The 23262-nt window shown below is 40.5% G+C and overlaps 1 protein-coding gene across 3 annotated transcripts in view; it reads right to left on the bottom strand.

The window, feature by feature from the left end:
- The window catches only part of CREB5 (cAMP responsive element binding protein 5), a 431120-nt gene that overhangs the window by 346415 nt on the left and 61443 nt on the right, over nt 1-23262 (bottom strand). For all 3 annotated transcript variants that reach the window (XM_043463321.1, XM_043463320.1, XM_043463319.1), the window contains exons 2-3: nt 7915-7986; nt 1926-2019 (exon numbers count right to left, since the gene is read on the bottom strand). In XM_043463321.1, coding sequence (XP_043319256.1) covers nt 1926-2019; nt 7915-7968 — 148 coding nt within the window. In that variant the 5' untranslated portion in view covers nt 7969-7986. The remainder of the gene's footprint in view (nt 1-1925; nt 2020-7914; nt 7987-23262) is intronic.

Raw genomic sequence — 23262 nt, forward strand, 5'->3', positions numbered from 1 at the left:
ACATCTGCACTATTAACAATTACGGGCCGGACTGCGAACATGTGTGGACGGTCCCATCACTGAAAGTATTTGATCATGTGTATCTGCTGAGGAAGCCTGACAGTGCAGTAGCTGGTGCAGGTCAGAGGGTTAGAAGTGCAGGATCAGGGGCTCTATTTCTGCCCTGCTGGGAGGCCTGGCATGCTGTAGTCCTTGGGATTGCAGTCTGACAGGACTGAGCGACTGAACTGAACTGGAGAGTTTGGGAGAGCTGCTCCCTCTCCCACGTCCCTCCACCTCTTCAGTAAAATGTGGGTTGTAATAATAACCTGTCTGACAAAACTCTTAGAGGGTTTACTGATAATAGTGATAATAAAATACTTGTAAAATTTAAGTGCCATAGAAATGCTCAATTATTGGAGCCAGTTTTGCCTGGGCAGTCAGTTTCTCTTCTGAAATCTTTTTAAAACATGTTCATGGGTGTGACTCTTTTCACAATGCCAGGGAGTCAGTGGCTTGAACAAATTATTTCTAGCCTAAGAAGGGCAATAGGAAATGCTTTAATTACCCTGGTTGGGCTCATGAAATACTTTCACTTAATACTTTCATTGTATCTGGGCAGATAAAAATCATTCCCATTTTATAGAAAAGGAAACTGAAGCCCAGAAGTGTTCACCAACTTACTCAAGGTCATCTGGCCAGACTAGAATTCAAGTTTTCTCACTCCTTGCACTTTTTCCTTACTCCTGGCACTCTTTTGTCAAAATGGGACAGAAAGGCAATTAATTGATAGATTAGCCTTATTTATTTCTGCTCACATGTGTTGAGTACTCGCTATATTTCCATCATTATCTCATTTAATTTCCTAATTATGAAGCAGGTACTGTTTCTTAAGGAAACTTTCACTGATTAGTTCAACCAGAAAGAGAGCTCCTTCTACTAAAGTCACATAGCATTCTCCCTTACAAGGCTCTTTTGATACCTATCATGGACAGTCTTCTGTTTTAGCTAAGTTTTCACACACACATGCACACTACATTATGATGTCCTCAAAAATAGTAATCAATCATATCAATCTTTGAGGCTCCATGGCACTCAGAATGGTGCAGAATGCATTCAGTTCAGTTCAGTTCAGTCGCTCAGTCATGTCTGACTCTGAGACCCCATGAATCGCAGCACGCCAGGCCTCCCTGTCCATCACCAACTGTCGGAGTTTACCCAAACTCATGTCCATTGAGTCGGTGATGCCATTCAGCCATCTCATCCTCTGTCGTCCCCTTCTCCTCCTGCCCTCAATCTTTCCCAGCATCAGGATCTTTTCCAATGAGTCAGCTCTTCGCATCAGGTGGCCAAAGTATTGGAGTTTCAGTTTCAACATCAGTCCTTCCAATGAACACCCAGGACTGATCTCCTTCAGGATGGACTGGTTGGATCTCCTTGCAGTCCAAGGGACTCTCAAGAGTCTTCTCCAACACCACAGTTCAAAAGCATCAATTCTTCGGCACTCAGCTTTCTTCACAGTCCAACTCTCACATCCATCCATGACCACTGGAAAAACCATAGCCTCGACCAGACAGACCTTTGTTGACAAAGTAATGTCTCTGCTTTTTATGCAGAGTGCATTACCAATGCTCAATTAATATTTGTTGCTTGAGTAATTACAGGTATGTGATTTTTTTGAAAAAATACATGGATCCAAGTTTCATAGCAATAAATATTTCACATTACAGAAAAATGAGAAGTCACAGAGCTCCAATTATTTTAGTAAACACTACATTAGCTGATTACATTTCTTCTTACCATTATTTTAAGTCTCAGCTATACCTTAGAAATGTATATTTTCAAGGCTCAGAATTTGCCATTGGAAAATCATTCTGCTATGCACAACAAGTATCTCTTGTGTGGCGATCTGCTCACCCAAGCCTCTTTGCCTGATGGCTCCTTACCTGATAACATATTGTCTGTTTTTATTGAGGGAAACTTCAAAGTCATTTCATGCTTGTGCCTATGAATCATCAGATGGTCCTCTGTTGGGAAGCGCTGTCAGACAAAATAAAAAAGGGAGAGAGGAGAGGAGCCATTCAGTTTTATAATAAATATTTGCCATCACAGAGAAAAAGATTTATTCAGCATTGTAAACGTGACAGGCAAAACAAAAGGTTAGTTCTGAAAAAGTGTGAAAGCATGGTTGGTAAGTAAAATGACAAATTATTTTATGCAAGCACATGTGCATTTATGTCACATTCTTTCTTTGGGAAAGAATTACATGTCATGCCTAATTATTTGCTCTATATCTACAAATGTACCCCATGACATTTGCATACTATGTTTCTGTATATGAAGACTCTGAACACTGATTATCTCAGTAATCATAATTATATATATGATATATAGTAACAAGACAAATTGCTTTTAATGTTCTATAATCCCTACAGTGTAGTAAACCAACACTTTAGTTTTAATTTTCAGAGAATGACACTATGATTGTCAAAATGCTGTGCCCAAGTGTATTCAATTGGCTGGCTTCAGGTCATATGATGGGATTAGATTTCCTGGCCCTCTTGTGGTTGGGTGGGGCCATGTGAGTGGTTCTGCCCATTGAGTCATGAATGGAAGTGACACGTCACCCAGATGTGAGCATCAACTTCCTGGGGCAAGATCCTTTCCCTTTTAGCATGGCCATTCACAGTGGCCCCTCAATCATCCTAAATCTCTGGAGGATTATGAAGAGCATTTCCAAATTCTAAAAAATTATGACAAATGTCCTGTCAATCTATAACTGAAATGTGTGCTTGGGCAACTGAAATCAGTCTTTACTGTGTCAAGTCACTGAAGCTTTGAGCTGATTTGTTATTGCAACAGATCCTAGCTTATCCTGACTCAGACTGGTACATTTTAATAACTAAAATTAACTAAGTATTTGACTTATCAAAGTCAAATGAAAATACAACAAAAGACAATTAGGCCTGCTAAATATTTCTTAGGCTTTGACAATTTAGAAAATCTTTCAGAGCATCCCAGCTCCATAGGATAGTGGCTACAAATTTCAATTACCATTGTATACTAGAATAGAAATCTTTTCTGCAAATAATATAATTTGTATTCAAGGGAATGAGAGGATTCACTAGGCTAAATTCATTGGAATATTTCAAAAGTAGTTCTTCAACTAAATATCATTCATTTCTTTGTCATTTGTATAACATAAATTGGAGAGTATAGAAGGTGCAAAGCATGGTGATAATGCCAGATTTCTGAATACACAGAAGTCTCCATGACATGTGGGTTTTTCCTGCAGGATCATCTATTTTCTTGGTCCTCTAACACCACAGTAGAATGACTGCATCAAATATGTTACAATACCATGTGTGACTTAGACACATAGATTAAAATTCTTAAAGTCTTTCTGTCAAAAGCCTTATCATAATTTTTCTATAATATATAACCAAAAAACCACATGGTAGTAGGCTTCATTTGCAGCCATTTGGGCAGCCATTTTTGGCTCCATAAAATAATAGCCTAAAATAGAATATAAACAGAAAAAATAGAATATAAACTTATTATATACTAAAAATAATTTCCATAATATATCATAGTAACTATAATTATCTTCCAAAAGAGACAATATAGGATATCTTGGATTTTCTTTTTACATTTTGTAGGAAAGAAAAATGAAAGTTAAAGTGTTAGTTGCTCAGTTGTGTCTGACTCTTTACAACCCCATGGATTGTAGCCCACCAAGCCCCTCATTCCATAGAATTCTCCAGACGCAATACTGAAGTAGGTAGCTATTCCCTTCTCCAGGGGATTTTCCCAACCCAGGGATGGAACCCAGGTCTCCTGAATTATAGGCAGATTCTTTACCATTTGAGCCTTTCCATAATATCTCATATTAACTATAATAATCTTCCAAAAGAGATGATATAGGACGTCTTGAATTTTTTTATGTTTGGTAGGAAAAGAGCAGCAAATTGTAAATAGCCAAAATGTACAGACTGCAACAGACACAGAGATGAGTGAGGCCACTGGAACTTAAAACATGGTTAATGCAGAGAGCAAAGGAACACTGAAATTAACATTGGACTTTGTGAGATTAGAAGGAGCACAAGAAACTTGTCTCTCCTCACTTGTGGGACACAGTTAATTTAACACATACACAGTTAATTTAACACATACACAAAAATCTCCCAGATATTACGAGCTATTCCTAATACAGCAAAGGTTCTTTCCAATTAGGGAAAAGGGTGGGGGAATCCATCCATCACCTCCAACACAGTGCAAGCACTAATAATCCATTCTTACTTCCATTTCCAATTCCCAGCCATCCTTTCTTCTCCATGCAGGTTCCCAGACTATGGAATGAGGCTAAAGTAAATGTCATGATAGACTGATTCCCTAACACCCGACCAGGAGGCCCTTGGTATCACTGACCAACCACTATATATTCTTAATTCTAATTTCTTTTCAATTGAAAGATGCTAATATTTTTATAACAGCTTGTCAAGAAAAAACACTTCCACATTAAAGAGAGACATCAAGTTGTAGGTTTATCTTCACATTCAAATTTAGAGGGTGTTGAAAGAAGAGGCTTGGAATTTTACCTTAAAACCAAGAAACTGTGCAAATTCTCATTTCTCATGTTTGTCCAACTATTTCGTCAGTTCACTCAGCCTTCTCAAGGAAATGACCTGCTTTCACTGAAGCTGAAGATCATTTGAAATGCACCCCTTCAACCTTTATTATCACCTCCATCTGAGAATCTGCATTAACTTCATGGGTTCTATTTCCGTTCTCTCCTGTCTCAGAGAAATGAGCACCCCCATCTCCTTCACAGGATCCTCTACACCCCTATCTTCTGAGGATGGACAGTCAAGCTGTGATCCTTCAAGTCAGCACACTCACTCCTCCTTGCCCTTGACAAAATCCAGCCTGGAGAGCCCTGACTTTAAAAAGAACCTTTCTCAAGCTGCCTCCTTCTCTGGCTGCCATTATATCACTCTGCTTTCCGTCACTCCCTAGCACTCTTGAAAGACTCCTCTATGCTGGCCACCTCCACTTCCTCACCACCCACTCGCTCGGTAATCCCTTCCAATCTGGCCCCCAACCGGACTCCTCTCTCATAGGTCGCCGGCAGGCACCCAACTGCCAAACCCAACAGCCCCTGCTCAGGCCTCTCGCTATCCCAGCTCTAGCAGCATCTGACACCAGTGACTACACGTCTGTAACATTTGTTTATTTATACCCTGCCTGATTCCAAGAAGGAGAAAAGATGGCTTGTAGCAATACCTAAAATAGAAAGGGAGAGCATCACAAGAAGTAGGTGATCCCCCAAAAGGAAACAGATCCAGAAAGAAACAAGGTTAAAGCCGAAATGCAAAGCATTGGCGTGTGCTCTCAACAGGGTCACCTTAGCCCCCAAGGGGACATTTAGTAATGTCTGGAAACATTTCTGGTTGTTACAAGTGAGGAGTGCCCATGGGATCTAACAAGTAGAGGTCAACAATGTTGCTAAGTATCCTATAGTGCACAGGGAGGGCTTCCCCAGCAGCTAGGTGGTTAAAGAATCTGCCTACCATGCAGGAGACACGGCAGGAGCCATGGGTTCAATCCCTGAATCAGAACGAGCCCCTGAAGAAGGAAATGGCAATCCACTCCAGTATCCTTGCTTGGAAAATCCCATAGACAGAGAAGCCGGGCGGGCTACAGTCCAGGGGGTCGCAAAGAGTCAGATACAAATTAGTGTCTAAAACAACAGCAATCCTTTAAAAGCGCATTTTCTTAGTTACCACCATCACAAAGGCAGAATTGTGACTGAGATTGAGCTTGTTATCACTCACAGACACTATTTGAGCCTTTCCAGGCCAAGGACAAATGGAAACTTTCTTTCACTAACAAGTAGTTCGCAAAGGCAGCAACTTAGCGACTAAACAAGAACACAACAGTGCATAGGGAAGCCCCCTAACACCACCACAACGAAGAATCATTCAGCCCCAAATGTCGGTAGGGTCGAAAATGGGAAATTTCCACCACACTGTCCAACGGCCACTGTGCACTTTTCTGACTTATCCAAACACTGGATGCAGCTAAACCTTCCTTAAAGGCTCTCTCTACCACCATTCACAACCCTGGAATATCCTGGAACCCTAACTCTCCATGAATCTTCTTTGGCTTTTGGTAAATCTCTCAAGGATCCCTTTCCCTTAAATGCCCCTTCGGCAGAGGAAACCCCATTCTCCTCCCCCAAGTAAAGTAAAACCCCCTATGATATTTTTCAGGGCAACCTGTGCTCTCCTTTCATGGAAAATTGCAGTTCATTAATTAATTGATTATGTGATCATGTGTTCCACAGATGACAGTTAGGCTAGAAGCTCTGTGGGGGCAGGATGCATGTGTTTTATTTACACAGCCGACCCCTGGAAACTGTGTTGAGTGTCTCAAATTGAACAAAACTTAATGACACATTTTCACAGCCAAAGCAAAGCAAACTACTCAAATAACTGGATTTTTTCTGGCTATCAAAACTCCTCCTTAAGAAAACTAGGTGGAAATCAGTTTTAACTTAGATAAGGGAACTTTCTACATTCACAGTGGAGAGTCATGGTCTAGCAGAATTTTATCCACTACAACAACCTATCTGTGTCTTCCCAGTGTTTCCTATTTCAAAGGGACCTTCAAAACCAGCCCCAAATAGTTGAATTTCAAAAGAATTCTCTCTGCTGCTTTCCTTATTTGTAGAGTAAAAACCAGCATTCACACAAAAGCCCTTGCAGAATCTACTAGAACCCAAGCAAAGGATGCTGGTTTCTTAGCCAGTGTCTGATGTCACCAGCAGCATCACAGGGCAATAACATTTCATGTTCCCATGGCATCTTCCCCCCAGGAAGCTTCCAGAACCCTCCTCACACTCTCTGGGGAGATAAAATGAAAGGGTCCTTAATGGACGAAGCCTCTCATTGACTCACAGACATGGTTCCATACTGTGTCACCAATCCCACAATATAAACAGACAAAAATATGGGGCTTGATTCCACTTGAAACTACTGGGCATTTTAGAGAAAGAAGAGCATAGCTACCCACATGCCTGTGCTCTGAGTTCTAAGCTTGCTATTTATCCCATAAAGTGAAGATCTTGGTGTGAGAGCACCATGTGTAGTCATTTTCCAATGACTAGAACTTGGAGACATCCAAAGGGTCAAGGGTAGAAAAAGTCTCCATCAAGTTCCAAAGGGAAAATGCCAAACTCTGATTTTAGATGATGGATGTTTCCACTTTCTTTCAAAGACAGGGGTTCTAGTATAGTAATAGCTGAAGTCTTCATAGCAACAGTGGATCTTAATTGAGAACAATGTGCTGGTCCTTCACTAAACACTCTACACATAGAACCTCATCTAAACCTCACATCTAACCCACTTGATAGGAACCACTGGAGGCCAAAAGAGGGTTAATCCAGCACAGCAGGCCAACTTCCTCTCTTAAAGATAAGTAGAAAAACTGTGGGTTCTAGAAGAGTCTAGGAGTTTTATTTTACTCAAGTGGGAAAACAAAAGAAAACCAGATTCAGTCTCTGATGGTGAGCTATTTCACCAGTAATCCAATGGCCCAGAATTTAAGCAGCTATTGTCAAAGCAGGCACCCTCTTTCCCCCAGTCTGAAATATCAATCCTGAACATCTGGTGGGCAGGATTCGGCTGGCTTACTTCCCGGGGAAAGTTATGGGGGGAAATAGCCAACATCAATGTATCACAGAGGCTGGGCGGGAAGTAGTTCAAACTATTCAAAGTGGAAAATGACGATGGTGGTGGTGGTGGTGGTGGTGGTGAGAATATCTCGGTATAAGAAGGAAAGCCAGCAGCAGGCATGATGGCCAAGTGAGAGGTGCCTCCCTGTGGGAAGGTACTGCGTCCCCTGCGGGCAGAGCAGAGGACCCCCCACACTCACCTGGGAGCAGCCTGGGGCACTGCAGACAAACGGCCTCTCCTGCTCCAAATTCATCTTGGATTCCTCATAAATCTGAAGGGTCAGGGAGAAAGGGAGGAAGGAAAACAGAAATTCATGAATATCTCCTGCTTCTACCTGAGAAACATGAGAAAAGCAGTGGTTCAGAGCCCTCTCCTCTGCTAATTCCCACATTAGATGAGGAAAACATGAACACAAACAATAGGTCCTGCCTGGCTGAGGTTTATTAGGCTCCCTGAAGTCTGAGTTCCTATTATATTTTCTCAAATGCATATTTACTGCACTTTGAGGGGAAAATTGCCAACAAAATGCAACTCTAAAAATGTCTGTTACGGCAGAAATTCTGTCTGTAATAACACCCACCAGGTGTTATTTCCAGGTAAGACCCCTCACCTGTGCAGGAAGATTCCTAGGCAAAGATTGCATGAATCCTTTGGGGTTGGCTGCTTAAGAGAGCAGGAGGAGGGTAGTTACTGGGCAATCATCAGTGTGAGGACCAACCCTGAACATCAAGTCAAATGATTCTCCCATGATCACCCCACTGAGCTAAGTATGGGTGGGGAGCCACGGCCTTAAACTCCCTTTCTTTTTTTTTTATTTTTTTATTATTATTTTTTTAATTCCCTTTCATTTCAGGCATTTGATGATACCTCAACAAAAACTATCCAAGTTGTGCAAGGGTGAAATCAGAAAATACAAAAAGCATTACCTTAAACATTCCGTTAATTTGGTTTTACAGGCTGATTTAAAATTAAAATTAGATTAAAGGGACTGCCTCCCTGATCTACATAAGTTGTCTGGAATAAGGTAGCTTTGCAGGGAAAAACCTTATGTTATGATCACAGACATATGTTAAATTATAGTGGGGTCTTTTCTTAAGTAGGGCTTAGGTTCTAAGGTAAGTTCATTAGGCAAAAATCGAGTATAATCAAAATTATCTTTGCAAATCCCCCCCAAACCAATAAAAGTACAGTATACATGATTGTATAGTTACTAATCTATATAGCAACATGATTTTTTTTAATATATCATAAGAAGTACTATGCAGTTGAAGTTCCACAATTTAAATAGTTTTCTAAATCATAATTTTCTTTTTGCCAATTTGGAACTGAGTTTAAATAAGCTCCACGTGCTGCTGGTGGGACACGGCTTTATTACAGAACTAACACCTACTGTTTTGTCTCTGAACAAAGGAAATGATGTGCTTCCTTAAAATGCTACTTGTAAGTGATTCCAAGAGTCTCAAGTCACCTTCACTCTTGACAGAGGAAACTCGGCTTCACTCATGGAATAGTTACCCTTCATCCAAGAAAACTCTATCTATCATCTTGCAAAAAAACAATTTTAATTTGTACATCATTACACCCTTTCCCAAACACTAACATATCCACATATATTCTTTGGGAAATAGAGGCATACTTTCACTTTTCTGAAACACAAAGGGAAAAAGACTTGCCTTAGATAACAATCCCAGTCAGATATTAAATAGAAAACAAATTTTACAATGTAAACTCTCTTCTCATCACTATTCATCCTCATCATACAACTTTCAGCAAGTAATACCCTTTCCACTCTCCATTTGAAATAACCAGTCACCTACCAGGGCAGTAATGTAGCATAATTTTATAGCTTTATTATTTTATGCATATTATGTAAGCTTTTTACCCTATTATATTTAGATGAAGAAAAAATACAAATATCTTTAGAAGATTTCCACTTGTTCTTGTCTGAGCAAAGTCATGAGCAACTAAAATGACTTCTCACATCTCATTGTTCAAAGATTTTGCCATCACTTATCCTAGAACATCCCTCCTCGCCCCTGTGAGTGCTGACAACTTACTTCTAAGCCTCCAAATAAAGAGGGACTTTAACACTGAGAAAATGATTTTGATCCAAGATAAAACTAACAGCAAGGTAATTGGGTTATCCATTAACATTAAATATGCCTTGGTTTTCTAGTGAATTTTTTAAAACACTTTCTTGGAATGTTTCTATCTCTGTGTCCATGATCTGCCTGACCATTATCAGGTCACTCAACTGTTTCATACCTCAATTTCCTGTCCTTATAATGGGAATGTGAGTATCAGTCTTCAGCTCCTTCATCCCTGTGTCACATAGACCAGTTAGGGATCCTTTTACAAGTTATGGAGAAAGGTCTGTGTATTTAAGTGTGTGTGTTTGGAAGTGGTGGGAGGAGATTCTGTGGACAAGTATTATGCAACCTCACTCTAATATTAACTATTCCTTACATATAAAACAGAAGTTGCTATAAGGTAAGTCTTTCTTGGACATCATTTAAGAACTTCAGCTGCTAAGGTAACCAAAGAATGCCAGTATTAGTCAACTTATTAACCAATATTAAGATTACATGACAGTAAAACGAAAAAGTTCTGAAAAGGTGCCATATAAATACAGGTATGGCTTACATTTGAAAGAAGTAATGATGATAATTAATGTCCAGCTAATAGAAGTGGTCAAGATTGAAGTGCTACTGCTGGAGGTTAAAGGGATTAATTAACAAACTAAAGTGAAGAAAGAGACTGACCAGGCCTTGTCACATCAGTATGACAAAGAAGTATTTTTCAACTATATTCACAACTCTATCCCAAACCTTAGTCCACCTAAATGCTGACTTCTCCCATAAATTCAGGCCCTTAACAGTATAGTTAAGCAATTCTGCTTTATGTCACCATGACCTACCCTATTTTAATTATTGTGTATAATTTGCATATGAACTGCAGTAAATATCATGGTCAAATGATGCCAGTGGTAGGAGACTAGAACAACGTTAAGTTTTTTTAAAAAAGTTCAGCCCGATAGATTTACCCTGTCTTATCAAGACTTCATCATCTGAACACCACATTTAGAGGAATAGGACTGATTAGAGGACTGCTGAGTCTGCCTTCAAATAGAGTTCAGTTCATCATGTTCAACAGAGTTACCAGTCATTGTATTATATTATTAAAACATAAATGAATCTGTGTCAATTTATTACATGCTATGGATCTACGAAAAAAAGGTTTTGGCAATGTAGTACTGGAATAATAGTCCTAAGGTAGAATGGCAATTGTTAAAATTAAACAAGTTTTCAGTGATTAATAGGGTCTGAGTGGGTGTATATAGATATATGTATGTGTGTGTGTGAACCCCAACTTCTTTTTTCTGATGCTCTGCGTTCCCACATTTACCCTCTGTAAACAGCACACCCTTGCTCATTCCATTCTGTGTGGGTGTCAGTAAAAGTTTTACTAAATAGTAGCACTCTACCACACAGGCTTCATTACTTTTATCAACCAGCATGATCTGGTCTGATGTATTAGTCAAGAGCCGTGATCTATTTTTATGGGCTATCATTATGGTTCTTTTCAAGCACATATTGTAATAATTATTCTCTCAAACAGACTTCTACTAAAGCCCTGTGTATATTCTTTTATCATACATCAAGTGGGGGGCAAATTACTCAGACATGATTTTAGCCAGGTTGTTCCGCATTTGGTCCTCAGAAGTCAGGCCTCATCTTCTCATTTCCCATTCGGTTGTTTTACTAGCTGGGATGTTTTAATGAACCAGGTTTTGCTTGGCAACTGCCATACTCCAGGCTTCACTTGCATAAAGCTGCCATAGTAGGCGTTCAATAAATATTTGTGGAATGGATAATGAATCTTGAATCATCACAGTAAACCGTCTCAAACAGCTTGCTTTTTTCCTGCTCCTTAAGGCAGTGGTCCTCAAACTTTTTGGCCCATAGCCAAGTTTTCAGCAAGGCAAGAGGTTGTGCAGGCCAATAATTCCACCTGTTCCCAGTTATGACCAGAGGAAAAAATCTCACCAGATTCAATGGAAAAAAAAGTCAAAGTTGCTTTTGGTGAAAATAACAGGCTAGTTCTCATTAAATTGCACATGTAAATTATGAATTCATTATGAACTCAGTCTATTAATACTGTCATAGACACTGAAACCACTGGAGTCCAGTCTATTAACCATGTGAGGATTGTGAATGGCACCCAGAGAGGGTCTTTTGAGTAATACTGAGTGAGCCCATATCTTTGGTTAAATACAGTAATAATTGTGGAGGGAGCTGTCTAATCATTTAAGAGTTTCTTTATGAATAGTACTACTTTTTTGTTCCTCTTTTCCAAAGTTCAGCTTCAGTGAACAAATGCCTCAAGAGTCTAATTTCCCTTCAAATTTTTGGAAAACAATACAAAACCCTAATAACAAACCCTAATGTTGTATAAAGCAGCGAGTAGAGGCTTTTCACAGTCGACAAGGAGACGACAGGTTTGATTTACAATTCAAACCCTAAACTGCCACTGGATTCCGCTGGCCTCTCAATGAGCAAGAAACTCTTTCATTGTTCAGTGTTTGACCCCACAAATTCCTCCTGGTCTAAAATGAGAAATCTTCCACAATGGCTGATGCAATCCATTCAAATGCTTTGCCAGGCATTTAGGGATATACTTGGAATTACCACTTCGCGGAGCGCAAGCACTGCAAAACACAAATGCTATAAAAAAAAAAAAACTTGTATACTCTATACAAAATACTGTCAATATGTCTTTTAAAACTTACAAGTCACAACTGAGCCCAAAAGGGAAAACCCACATCATCTGTTTTGCTGGAATCAGCTAAGAGTGACGCCTCTCCATCTAAATCATGGTAGGCCATTACTGATTCTTAGTTCACAGAAAACTTCAATCTCAGTGGAACGGCCCAAATTTCCCCAATAACAGCAAATAGATTCATACAGTGATATGGGATTTGGAATAGTAAGACACTAAAAATGTTGTTTTAATCTGCAAATCTGGCATGTGCTTTTATCAACATCAAAAGTTCTGGGAACTCCAAAGCCACAAACGGTAAATATAAATAAGTACGGATAATACTGATACAACCTCATCAGCTCTGGTATTCTTAATCTGGACATGAATGCATTTAGACATCTGAAAGGGGGCTTGCATTTTAATAGTGATGTTAACAACCTCCATCAGCCTTTATTGCCCTACGATGAGCCTGGAATGAGTCGTCTAGGCAAGACTCCTGAAGCAGACCTTCTCTACCCCACTGAGGACTGTAGAAAGGGTTCTCGAGGAGGAAACAGGTCCTTCCTAAAATGCCAAGGTCACAGGACAAACGTCTTGAGTTCCTCACACTGTGTGAGAGTCCATACCAGTCTTACTTTGTTTCTGCAAACAAAGGGTATTTATTAAAACTAAATTAGTTAATGGCATAGCCAATTTATACTTTATGTTTCTAAAAAAAAGCAAATATGTCTCTCAATGTTTTGGTTAGAAAGGCAAAGATCCACACCCAATAGTAACCTAACACAAATTCACTAAATGCACACACTAAAGTATTTTATTCTAAGATGCCTGATTCTACTCTAAAAGCCAGGGTGCAGGATGATTCTTCCAACATGTGGCTCGCTATTGGAAAAGAATTACATATTTAATTTGAGGTTGACATTATTTTGAAGGATATGGTAACTCTCACTGTTTTATTTGCTCATCTGTAAAACAGGACCGTTTTAGTAAAACATTGTAAAATAGGACCATTTATAGAGATATTAATTGAAAAAATAAAAATTTGAAAGTATTTTAATATTACTTAATATTATTTTAATATCATATCTTCAAATAGAAAAATAAATACACTTGAATCTCAGCCCAAGAAAATCAATTACTTTGTGAGTGTGCCTTTGTATCCGTCTGCATGTGTGTGTGTGTCTCTTTGTTTTACTGTGTGTATCTTCTCTCTTGAAAATTCTATGTCTCTATGTCTGTTTCTCTGTGTCTTCATCTTGTTATATATGTCTTTGTCTGTCTGTCTGACGCACACACACACACATTTTATCAGATGCGCTCTTACTAGCTTTACTGGTAAAAAGATCTGGTATGCTTGTTTCCTGTTTCAGCGTTATTCTTGAAGTGGGCTGCAGCTAGAATCTGAATTTCATTGGGCTATTATTATTTGCAGCTGTGTGACCTTTTTAACCCTGCTTTTAAAGTGACATTTCAGCCCTCAAGCTTGAAACGCCTTGAATGCTGCAAAGTTTTGAAACCAGAGATTTACACGGGGAACAAGACCAAGGGTGGGACTCTACCTTCTAAGCAAAAATTTCAACAGAACTTGGTGACAATGGGGTGTGTTGTTGGGCAGTTAACATCCCCAGGAGTCCTCAGCTTTAAATATACCACTTGCAGCCATCTCATTCCAACCAGAATATCATTGTCCTTAAGAGATTTCCACCATCCACTGGTATCTCAAAAGTTCAGAGTCCCACAGCCTCGATCACAGACCTCTTTAGGGTTGTTTCACAGGCTGCATCACTCTGAAGGGACTGTCCAAAAGTCCTTTCGAACCAAGCCCACGGTTCCCAGGAGGAGGATTTCTTTACAGCTTTTGTCTCTAGAAACTCACGGTTGTAAGGACAACCGGTCCTCACAGGAGAGAGAGCTGGGGGCTCGCGTCCTCTCGTGTACTTTAACAGAGGTTTGTGGTTTTATTTATGTGGCGTTTATACTGTGTATGAAAAAACATTCCAGTGGGATTGGGTTTTCATATGTTAGATTCCTCTTTTTTTCTTGAGTTTTCCATATGTTTCTTTGGATATGAGCTCTTTTCAAAGTTACCGGCTAATTTCCACTTATGCTTCACACAGTCCTGTCTCATAGCTCTCCTACCTATGGGTTCAGAAGTTCAGAACATACTTGCTAAGCAACAGTGTGGGGCCTTAGAGGCATTAGTCTTCGCAGGGTGTGTGTCTGGGCCCAAGGCCATGTATCTAAGTCCCTGTTGCTCTTCCTGCCCTCACCTAGCACAATACATTTTTGGCAGGACACACCCCATTTTGATGAAAAGTTTATTCGACATGCAGGTGGTTAACTAAACACTAGCTTAGAGATTCTCAAGTTTTGAAGGAAATACTGAATGTAACCAAATCACCTGCTTTGTTTCTAATGAGACTGAACCCAACATCCGAAGGCAGGCTGAAATCCAAACTCTTCCTTTTTCCCTACTCCCAATATGAACAAACTGATGAGAAAAGAAGAAAAAAAAATTGGAACAAGAAGTGATTGAGGGTTCAGCTGACCTTGTCATCTGTACCTTCCCAAAGAGTCTTCCCCTGCGATTTAAAATAATTGACCTAAGAAATAAAATAATTGACCTAAAAAATAAAATAATTGCCCTATGAAACTCTGAGGACAAACTATGATAGTAAAGAAATTAAATGCAAAACTGGCTATATTCTTCATTCTGGTCCAAAGCAACTTGCCTTTAGAAATTCAAGAAAAAATCAGCAGTAGAAAGAAAAGTTCTTTCTTTTCCTTTCTTGCTCTACTACAGTAAAATTTGACTTTAAAATTGTAACCCATTCCCAAATGGGATTACTCTGTCTCTGGGTAATTTTTCAGACATTTTGAGTGCATGTGGTTTTTAAACTGTTTTCATTTAAAATGATTATTTTTAAATATTCTGAAAAATCACAGCTCTCTAGTCTTGGCTTGCTTTTCACAGATTCAAATGATTTTTATTGACTAGAACTGTTTTCTTTATATCTTTATTCTATATAACTACCCTTACACCTCCAGCAACAATATATGCTTGGTCCATCTAATGCATGGGCTGAAGAATTCTTTAACAAAACATCTGAGAAGTTTCCTTCTTGTGCATGAATCAAGGCTACAGAATGTGACACTGTGCATGAAAAACAGCGCTGATCACACCAGACCTATCTGCTTTCTGCAAGGCCTATTTCATCTGAGTATCAAATCTTATGATTACCATTGCTGACTTACTAGGAAAAGACATTTCAGAGTTATGGTATCAAACCAAATGCTTTTTTTCCTTGACTCTAGAATAAAGCAAGGCATTCCCAAGTCCTACCCAAAATAGCCAGCAGTTATGTTCAGAGCCTACCCCATCTCACTGTGTCAGTTAAACACAAGGTAAAAATACACTCAAAAGACTTGATTCAGACTCACACCAGTCTGTGTGTCAAATGTCAAGCATATCAACATTTGACAGGACTAGCAGGTCACTTAAAGGCCACGTTATGGCAAAAATCTTTAGTCATCTGAAGAGTTTGTCATCATTCTAATAAAGTTCCCTCTCTAAATACAGGCAAAAGGCACTTGCTCATCTGCCTTCCTAGAGAAGGCATAATTTTCTTGCATGGCCCAGCAAGAGGACATGGGAAGCCAAGTTTTAATTGCTGCTGTTTCTGGGGGTCACTCCAGTATCATTTAATAGGTGGGGGTCAGGGATACAAAACATTCTGTGATGTGCAGAATGGGTAGCCCTGTGCAACACGAACAGTGCAGCTTTTGCGAGAGTAAATCATAATATGAGTCCTGCTGCCCTCTGGTTTAGAGGTAAACAGCAGATAAGATAAGAAAATAGTAAGAAGGAGACAATGAAAACAAAGTCAACATACAGCAGAGGAAATGAAAATAAAGAGACTAGACGCATACCCACCTCTTTATACTTTGCAAACAGCTCTGGAAAACGCAGGCTGAGTTAAGCTTAGGATGAGGCTAGATTCTATGCCAATAAAAACTTTATGAATATTCAAAAAAGTATGTGAAATTATCATTCCCTCTCAGTGTGAAGGAGGACTGGGGCTTTTGCCAAAATTTAACTAAGCATAAGCATACACTTTCAGGTTCAATCCAGAGCAGAGACAGATGAGTACGCTAGAGGAGACTTTTTAAGTGAATTACCTCGCTTGGTTACCTACAGCCCCACTCTCCCATCCACTCACCACATCGTTCTAAGCAGTACTGACTCAACAGTAGCGAAAAAAGCCTTGGCTCAAGGTGGAGATGGCTCTTGTTCAGATGCCCTTTCACTCTTGATAATTGCCTTGTTTATTTTATATTATTGCTGAGGACAGTGTCATCAAAAAGACCGTGTTTTGTTTGGTTTTGATTTTCTTTTCCTTTTAAGTAGAGAGTGTCTTAAGCTTCTAAATTGTTTTCATGTTAGTAGTTATCGTCAGCCATCAGCTCATAGAATACATACTAGGGGAACACTGGCCTCCTAACCAACTTCAATACTTATTAATAGGCCAAAAACATGTTCATTGATGCATATTCCCTGGTGACTTAGACGGTAAAGAGTCTGTCTGCAATGAGGGAGACCTGGGTTTCATCCCTGGGTCGGGAAGATCTCTTGAAGAAGGGAACAGCTACCCATTCCAGTATTCTTGCCTACAGAATTCCATGGACAGAGGAGCCTGGTGGGCTATAGTCCATGGGGTCGCAAAGAGTCAGATACAACTGAGCAACTTTCACTTTTCACTTTTTTTCATATATATATGTATATGTGTGTGCATATATATATATACACACATACATACAAATACATACATATATAAATAAACACACATACACATAATCTTTTTCTCTTTTGGTCTAAGTTTACTTAGTGATAAGCAGGAGTGCGTATGTGTGGGTATATATATACTCACACACATATTACAGAGATTATTTAATCTAACTAGCTCAAGCCTCAAAACAGAGGCCGAGCCCTAAACGTAACTCCAAGGAGGCCACTGAGCTCCAAGGAGGCAGACGAAGAAAAGTCAGGTCTGCCTCACAGCATAAGTTCACCACAGTTAAGGCTCATTAAACTTGTATTTTAAAAGTGCAGAAATCAGATGTATTTCTGAGAATCAGTAAGTCAGTTCCACCGACTAGAAAAGTCCTTCATGTCTTTCTCAATGTCCTTTTAAACAAAAGAGCCACTCACTGAAGCCTATAAACCCACTGCAACAACCTGGAAAAAAGGACACGGAAAAAAAAGGCCTTTTCCTTGAACCACCACCCACGAGAGGTTACACTGTACCAGACTCCAATTCATCAAAAGGTCCGAGTCATTAACAAACAAAGAGGGGCCAACTCCCTCTCTCCCCAGGGCTCGCCCCCAGACAACAGCTCCATTTTTCAGTCAACACTCCAAATTAGCACGGGAAAGGGAAAGGACTTTTTTTTTTAATGCCCCTGCTCTCTCAAACCTGGGACCTTTCCCCCCAGCTTGACTGTGGGCTCTTCGCTAAGGGGGTGGAGGTCGAGTCCTGGGAAACAGCCTAAACCTCGACTCTTCAGAGAGGGAGAGTGAGGGAGGCAGGGTGCAAGTGGCATCCAGAAGGAATCTAGAGGGGGGCCTGTCAGACATTTCCATTGAAAGGCTTGGTAAAGAGGAAGGAGAAGCCCCCAGGCCCACATGGGTGAACTCCAGATCTTCAACGATCCAATTTGAGGATTGTCATAAGGCTTTGTTCACAGCGCTTCAGGGAAAGTGGCGTGTGAACAGTGATTGATTACCTGTCACCCTGAACTTGTTCCAAAGTGATTCAACCTTGGCAAGCAGTGGGACAGGATCAGAAACCAAGGACACTGGTCTCATTCACTCATTCTTTCCTTGCACAGTTACTAGGCACCTAGCAAGCACTAAGCTCCATGCTAAGAACAGGAAGGCTCCACAAAAAGAGCCCCTGCCCTTGGAGCAGCGACCATACGGTAGGGAGGGGACGCATGTACAGATGTCTATAGAAGAAGGCAGAATTTTAAAGGCCATAAATTAGTTTTAGCAAAGCGCTATGAGAGGTCAGAGTAGAAAGCAAGGCTATTTCATTAACTACATCAACTACAGCTAAACATTCCTCTTGATAAGATATTAATTCAAGGAACAAATATACACACACAAGCACACACATACACCTTGAAGCAATCTTTTAACTGTACTAGAAGTAAGGGTTTTTTGTTCATTTTAATTTGGGCTTTATTTTGCTTTTAATTCTGATAAGTAAGGCTACATTGGGCTTTCTTGGTGGCTCAGGTGGTAAGGAATCTGCTTGTAATGCAAGAGACCTGGGTTCAATCCCTGGGTTGGGAAGATTCCCTGGAGAAGGAAATGGCAACCCACTCCAACACTCCCTTGCCTGGAGAACTCCATGAACAGAGGAGTCAAGCAGGCTACAGTCCATGGAATCACAAAGAGTCAGACACAACTGTGAGATTAACTTACAACTTTTGTTTTTTCAAGACTACATTATTTACCATAGGCCTAACACTGTGGCCAGGGGACCAGATATATGTTAGGAAATCAATAATTGAATCTCAGTTCCCTTGCTTACTAGCTGTGTGATCCTGGGCAAATTATTTAACTTCTCTGAACATTACTTTTCTCACTAAAAAATGGACTATAGACAATATTGGCATCAAGTGCCTCTGGGGATATTGAGGTGATCAAATGGATGATATTTCAAAAGAACTACATAAACTGTAAAGTGCTATGAAATGTTGGCTACTGTTTTTCTCAGTCACCTTGTAGTAAGCACATGGAATTGCTGAGGTAATAGATGGTGCAAAGAGTTATATCTACACTTGACAGCATGTGCAGAGAGATGAAGGATTCTAAAAGATGTTGGAGGGGATGACCGTCAAAGAGAGCCTGAGCTTTTATGCTTCTCAGATAATCTAGCAACTACCAAGCCAAACCTTAACTATATATCAGCTTTTTACTTGTAGGCCCCCAAGTAGATTTACCTTCTTGGTCTTCTAATTGAGATGCAGTGTCAAGAAATGCTGTGGAGTCTGGTCAGTGTTCAAACCCCAGCTCTGTGACATGCCAGCTGACCTATAAGCTTGGGTAATGGGTCACTTGACCCTGGGATAAACTTGGCTATTGCTGGCTGAGCAAGCCCGGGAGCATCAGATACCTCGGCCTGGGCTTGGAGGAGCCAGAGCTAGAGAGGCAGATGAATTTGTTTACTTTCCTGGAGTCCTGCTCCCAAACACAGACATGAAGGGAAGGCTCCTTGCTAGGCAAGCCCACCGCTAGAGCCTGGCCACGCTGTCCTTACCATCCAGACTCCAGTCATACTCATGGTAGGAAAAGAGTGGAATCTGGAAGGCACTTGGGATAAACTGAGAAACTCAGTGTCTTCTTATCAGTGGGTGCTTTTAGGCTCACCTGGAGTCATCAGAAATAAGACTAATACAGACTAAAAAGATTAATATAAGACTAAAGGGTAAACGGGGTCAAAAGGTTAAAAAATGCAGTTGATGTAAAACAGACACAAATTTTTTAAATATTAATTATATATATATATGTTTATATATGTGCTAAAATAAAGTCTGAAAAAAATAAGAGTAATACAGATTATGACAATGTTTACATGCGCTCTCCACTTGGGCTACCAAAGAAGAAATCGAACCCTCCTTTTATCATTAAATTTTCTTCAGCAAATTATATTTTCCTTCATTATCTTATTGCCTATTCTTGTTTTGCTCTTCTTATTTTTTCTTTTCTTCTCTCTTTTTTTTAATTCCCAAAATATCCCAGGTGATATTTAATAAAAATACTTTAGATGGCAAAGAGATCCAACCAGTCAATCCTAAAGGAAATCAGTCCTGAATATTCATTGGAAGGACTGATGCTGAAGCTGAAACTCCAATACTTTAGCCACCTGATGCAAAGAACTGACTCATTGGAAAAGATTCTGATGCTGGGAAAGATTGAAGGCAGGAGGAGAAGGTGACGACAGAGGATGAGATGGTTGGATGGCATCACTGACTCTATGGACATGAGTTTGAGCAAGCTTCGGGGGTTAATGACAAGGAAGCCTGGTGTGCTGCAGTCCATGGGGTCGCAAAGAGTCAGACACGACTGAGTGACTGAACTGAACTGAACTTTGAATAAGGCAGCAAGAGTCAGATGTAGGAAAAAAAAGTCACAGCACAAATCAAAAATCTAGTCAATTCAACCACTTGGGAAAATGGGGAGATGACATCTCAATAATAGAAACACTTCCTAACCCAGGACACTGGGTTGTTCAAGATGATTAGACCTCTGTCCCTGAAAGCAGATCACTGGCCCTCCAACTGGCTCCAGCCTCATACTAGCAGAAAGGTCAGTATGTAAGGAAAGACTGAAAAATTTTGAGGGTTTTTTTTTTTTCTTAATGCTTGAGAGTAGTGAGAATTTTACTTAATGAAAATATCTCTTCCATGTACCACCACATCCTAAATTGTCAACCATTTTTAATCTCAGGAAAGCATTTTGCATCAAGGCTGAAAGAAAACCTTGATGAGATACAGCTTTGATTTATCTTCTCCACTAAGTGCCTCTGTAGGAAATACAACCAGATAAAGCTGTTCAAATATGAGTTAGGATGGCAAAATTCTCAGTAGTTTCCAAAATCTTCAGTTTTCCTATCCACCTTTATGACACCCACATCAAAAGATTCCTGGTACTCTTGAAGTGATGGGATTATTTAAATAATGACATCAAGCTAATGTTGGTAAGATGCTTCAAGGAACTCAAACACAAGTTGAAAGTAGTAATATCTTTGTTATTTCTCCATCTGTCCTCTACTGTTTCCAAAGAAACAGAAACAACCACTTACACAAACACACATACACAAATCTTCCGGACACCCAAGTTAACCAATGTCTCCTCTCTTCCCTAACCGCCAATCAGCCAGTCACCGGGCAAACACCTCAAGCACCAGGCAAGGAAAACATGTTATTTTTTTGGGCAAGCCTTAACTTCACTGCCTACAAAACACGGCCCCACGGGGCACATCCCACACATGGTGAGATTAAGGCTCCCCCTCTCTCACTGGAAACCAATAGTTACCTGTCAACACCCGCGGAAACTGAGGTCAGGATTCACGAGCAAGTACCCAAAGTCCAAGCTCACTGATTCTCAAGATTTCTTACCCAGACCAGTACTCACATCTAAGCTATCACTGCAAGGCTTCTCTTGCTAATAACACGCAAAGAAAGCTTAAAAAGGAGTAGCAGACGAGAGAGCTTCTCTCCACAGAGCCTCATCCCCCAGCCCCTTAAAACCCAGCAGACCTCTGAGATTTCTCTCAGAATGAGAGAAATTGCTCCATGTCAGTGCTGGACAGTGAGTCAAGGTGGTATCTTGATATCCCAGGCAATTCAGTGAGCTAAGATAAGAAAAGGAAAGCAAAACAATAACAAAACCAGGCTTCAGATAATCCCTTAAAAATGAGACTGAATGCGAAAGTGTTAGTCACTCAGTCCTGTCTGACTCTTTGTGACCCCATGGACTGGGTGGACCCCATGGACTATAGCCCTCCAGGCTCTTCTGTCCCTGGGATTTCACAGGCAAGAATAGTGGAGTGGGTAGCCATTCCCTCCTGTAGGGGATCTTCTCAACCCAAGATCAAACTCGCATCTCTTATGCCTCCTGCATTGACAAGGGGGTTCTTTACCAGCTGAGTCACTGCTGCTGCTGCTGCTGCTAAGTTGCTTTAGTCGCGTCCGACTCTATGTGACCCCATAGATGGCAGCCCACCAGGCTCCGCCATCCCTGGGATTCTCCAGGCAAGAACACTGGAGTGGGTTGCCATTTCCTTCTCCAGTGCATGAAACTGAAAAGTGAAAGTGAAGTCGCTCAGTCGTGTCCTACTCTTAGGGACCCCATAGACTGCAGCCTACCAGGCTCCTCCGTCAATGGGATTTTTCCAGGCAAGAGTACTGGAGTGGGGTGCCATTGCCTTCTCCTGCTGAGTCACTAGGGAAGCCCTAAAATGAGGCTTTCAGGAGCCAAATTCCACAGTGCACACAAGCCACTTTAAGGCACACCCCACAACACTCATCAGAAATCTTCAAAGTACAAAGTCACAGGCCACGGTCAAGGACCCAGAGGTGACAATGAGACACTCCCAAGAACATCTGGCCAAATAAGCCAGGCTCGAGGCCTTTCCTAGCGGTGGACAGTTGCCTGTGTCTTCACTAATCTGCTGACCTCAGATTCCTGTCCTGGGGCTGGTTGCTTTGAGCACAGATCTCACTCATCCAAGCCCAGTGCAGGGTTCAGGTTTTAAGGGGACTGAAGAGTCACTTTCTTCCCTTATATTCTCTGTCTGCCTTCAGAAGACTTGTCAGTCTTCCAGCCAATGTCTCTGGAGGACATCAGTAGGTAAGCATGAGGGAAAGAGTAGGAAAGGAGATAGATGAGGTCCTGGTTCTCATGGAGAATAAAAAAGAAAGTAAGCAAACACTACAGAAAGTAAGGGAACACCATCAGCTCACAAATCAAGGAAGTGACCAAGAAAAACAGCTGCACATTTTAGAAAGTTCATTGAGAGAGAGAAAGAGGGTAATGTGATAGAGAAAAAGGTGGACTGAAAGAACATTTCTGAAGCAAAAATAACAAGTGGGGCTACATAAAACTAAAAAGCATCTGCACAGCGAAGGACACTATCAACAAAATGAAAAGACAACCTACTGAATGGAAGAAAATATTTGAAAATCACATATCAGATAAGGTTTTGTTAATAAATAT

Source organism: Cervus canadensis, chromosome 3 (genome assembly GCF_019320065.1).
Source record: "Cervus canadensis isolate Bull #8, Minnesota chromosome 3, ASM1932006v1, whole genome shotgun sequence".
Lineage (NCBI taxonomy): Eukaryota > Metazoa > Chordata > Mammalia > Artiodactyla > Cervidae > Cervus > Cervus canadensis.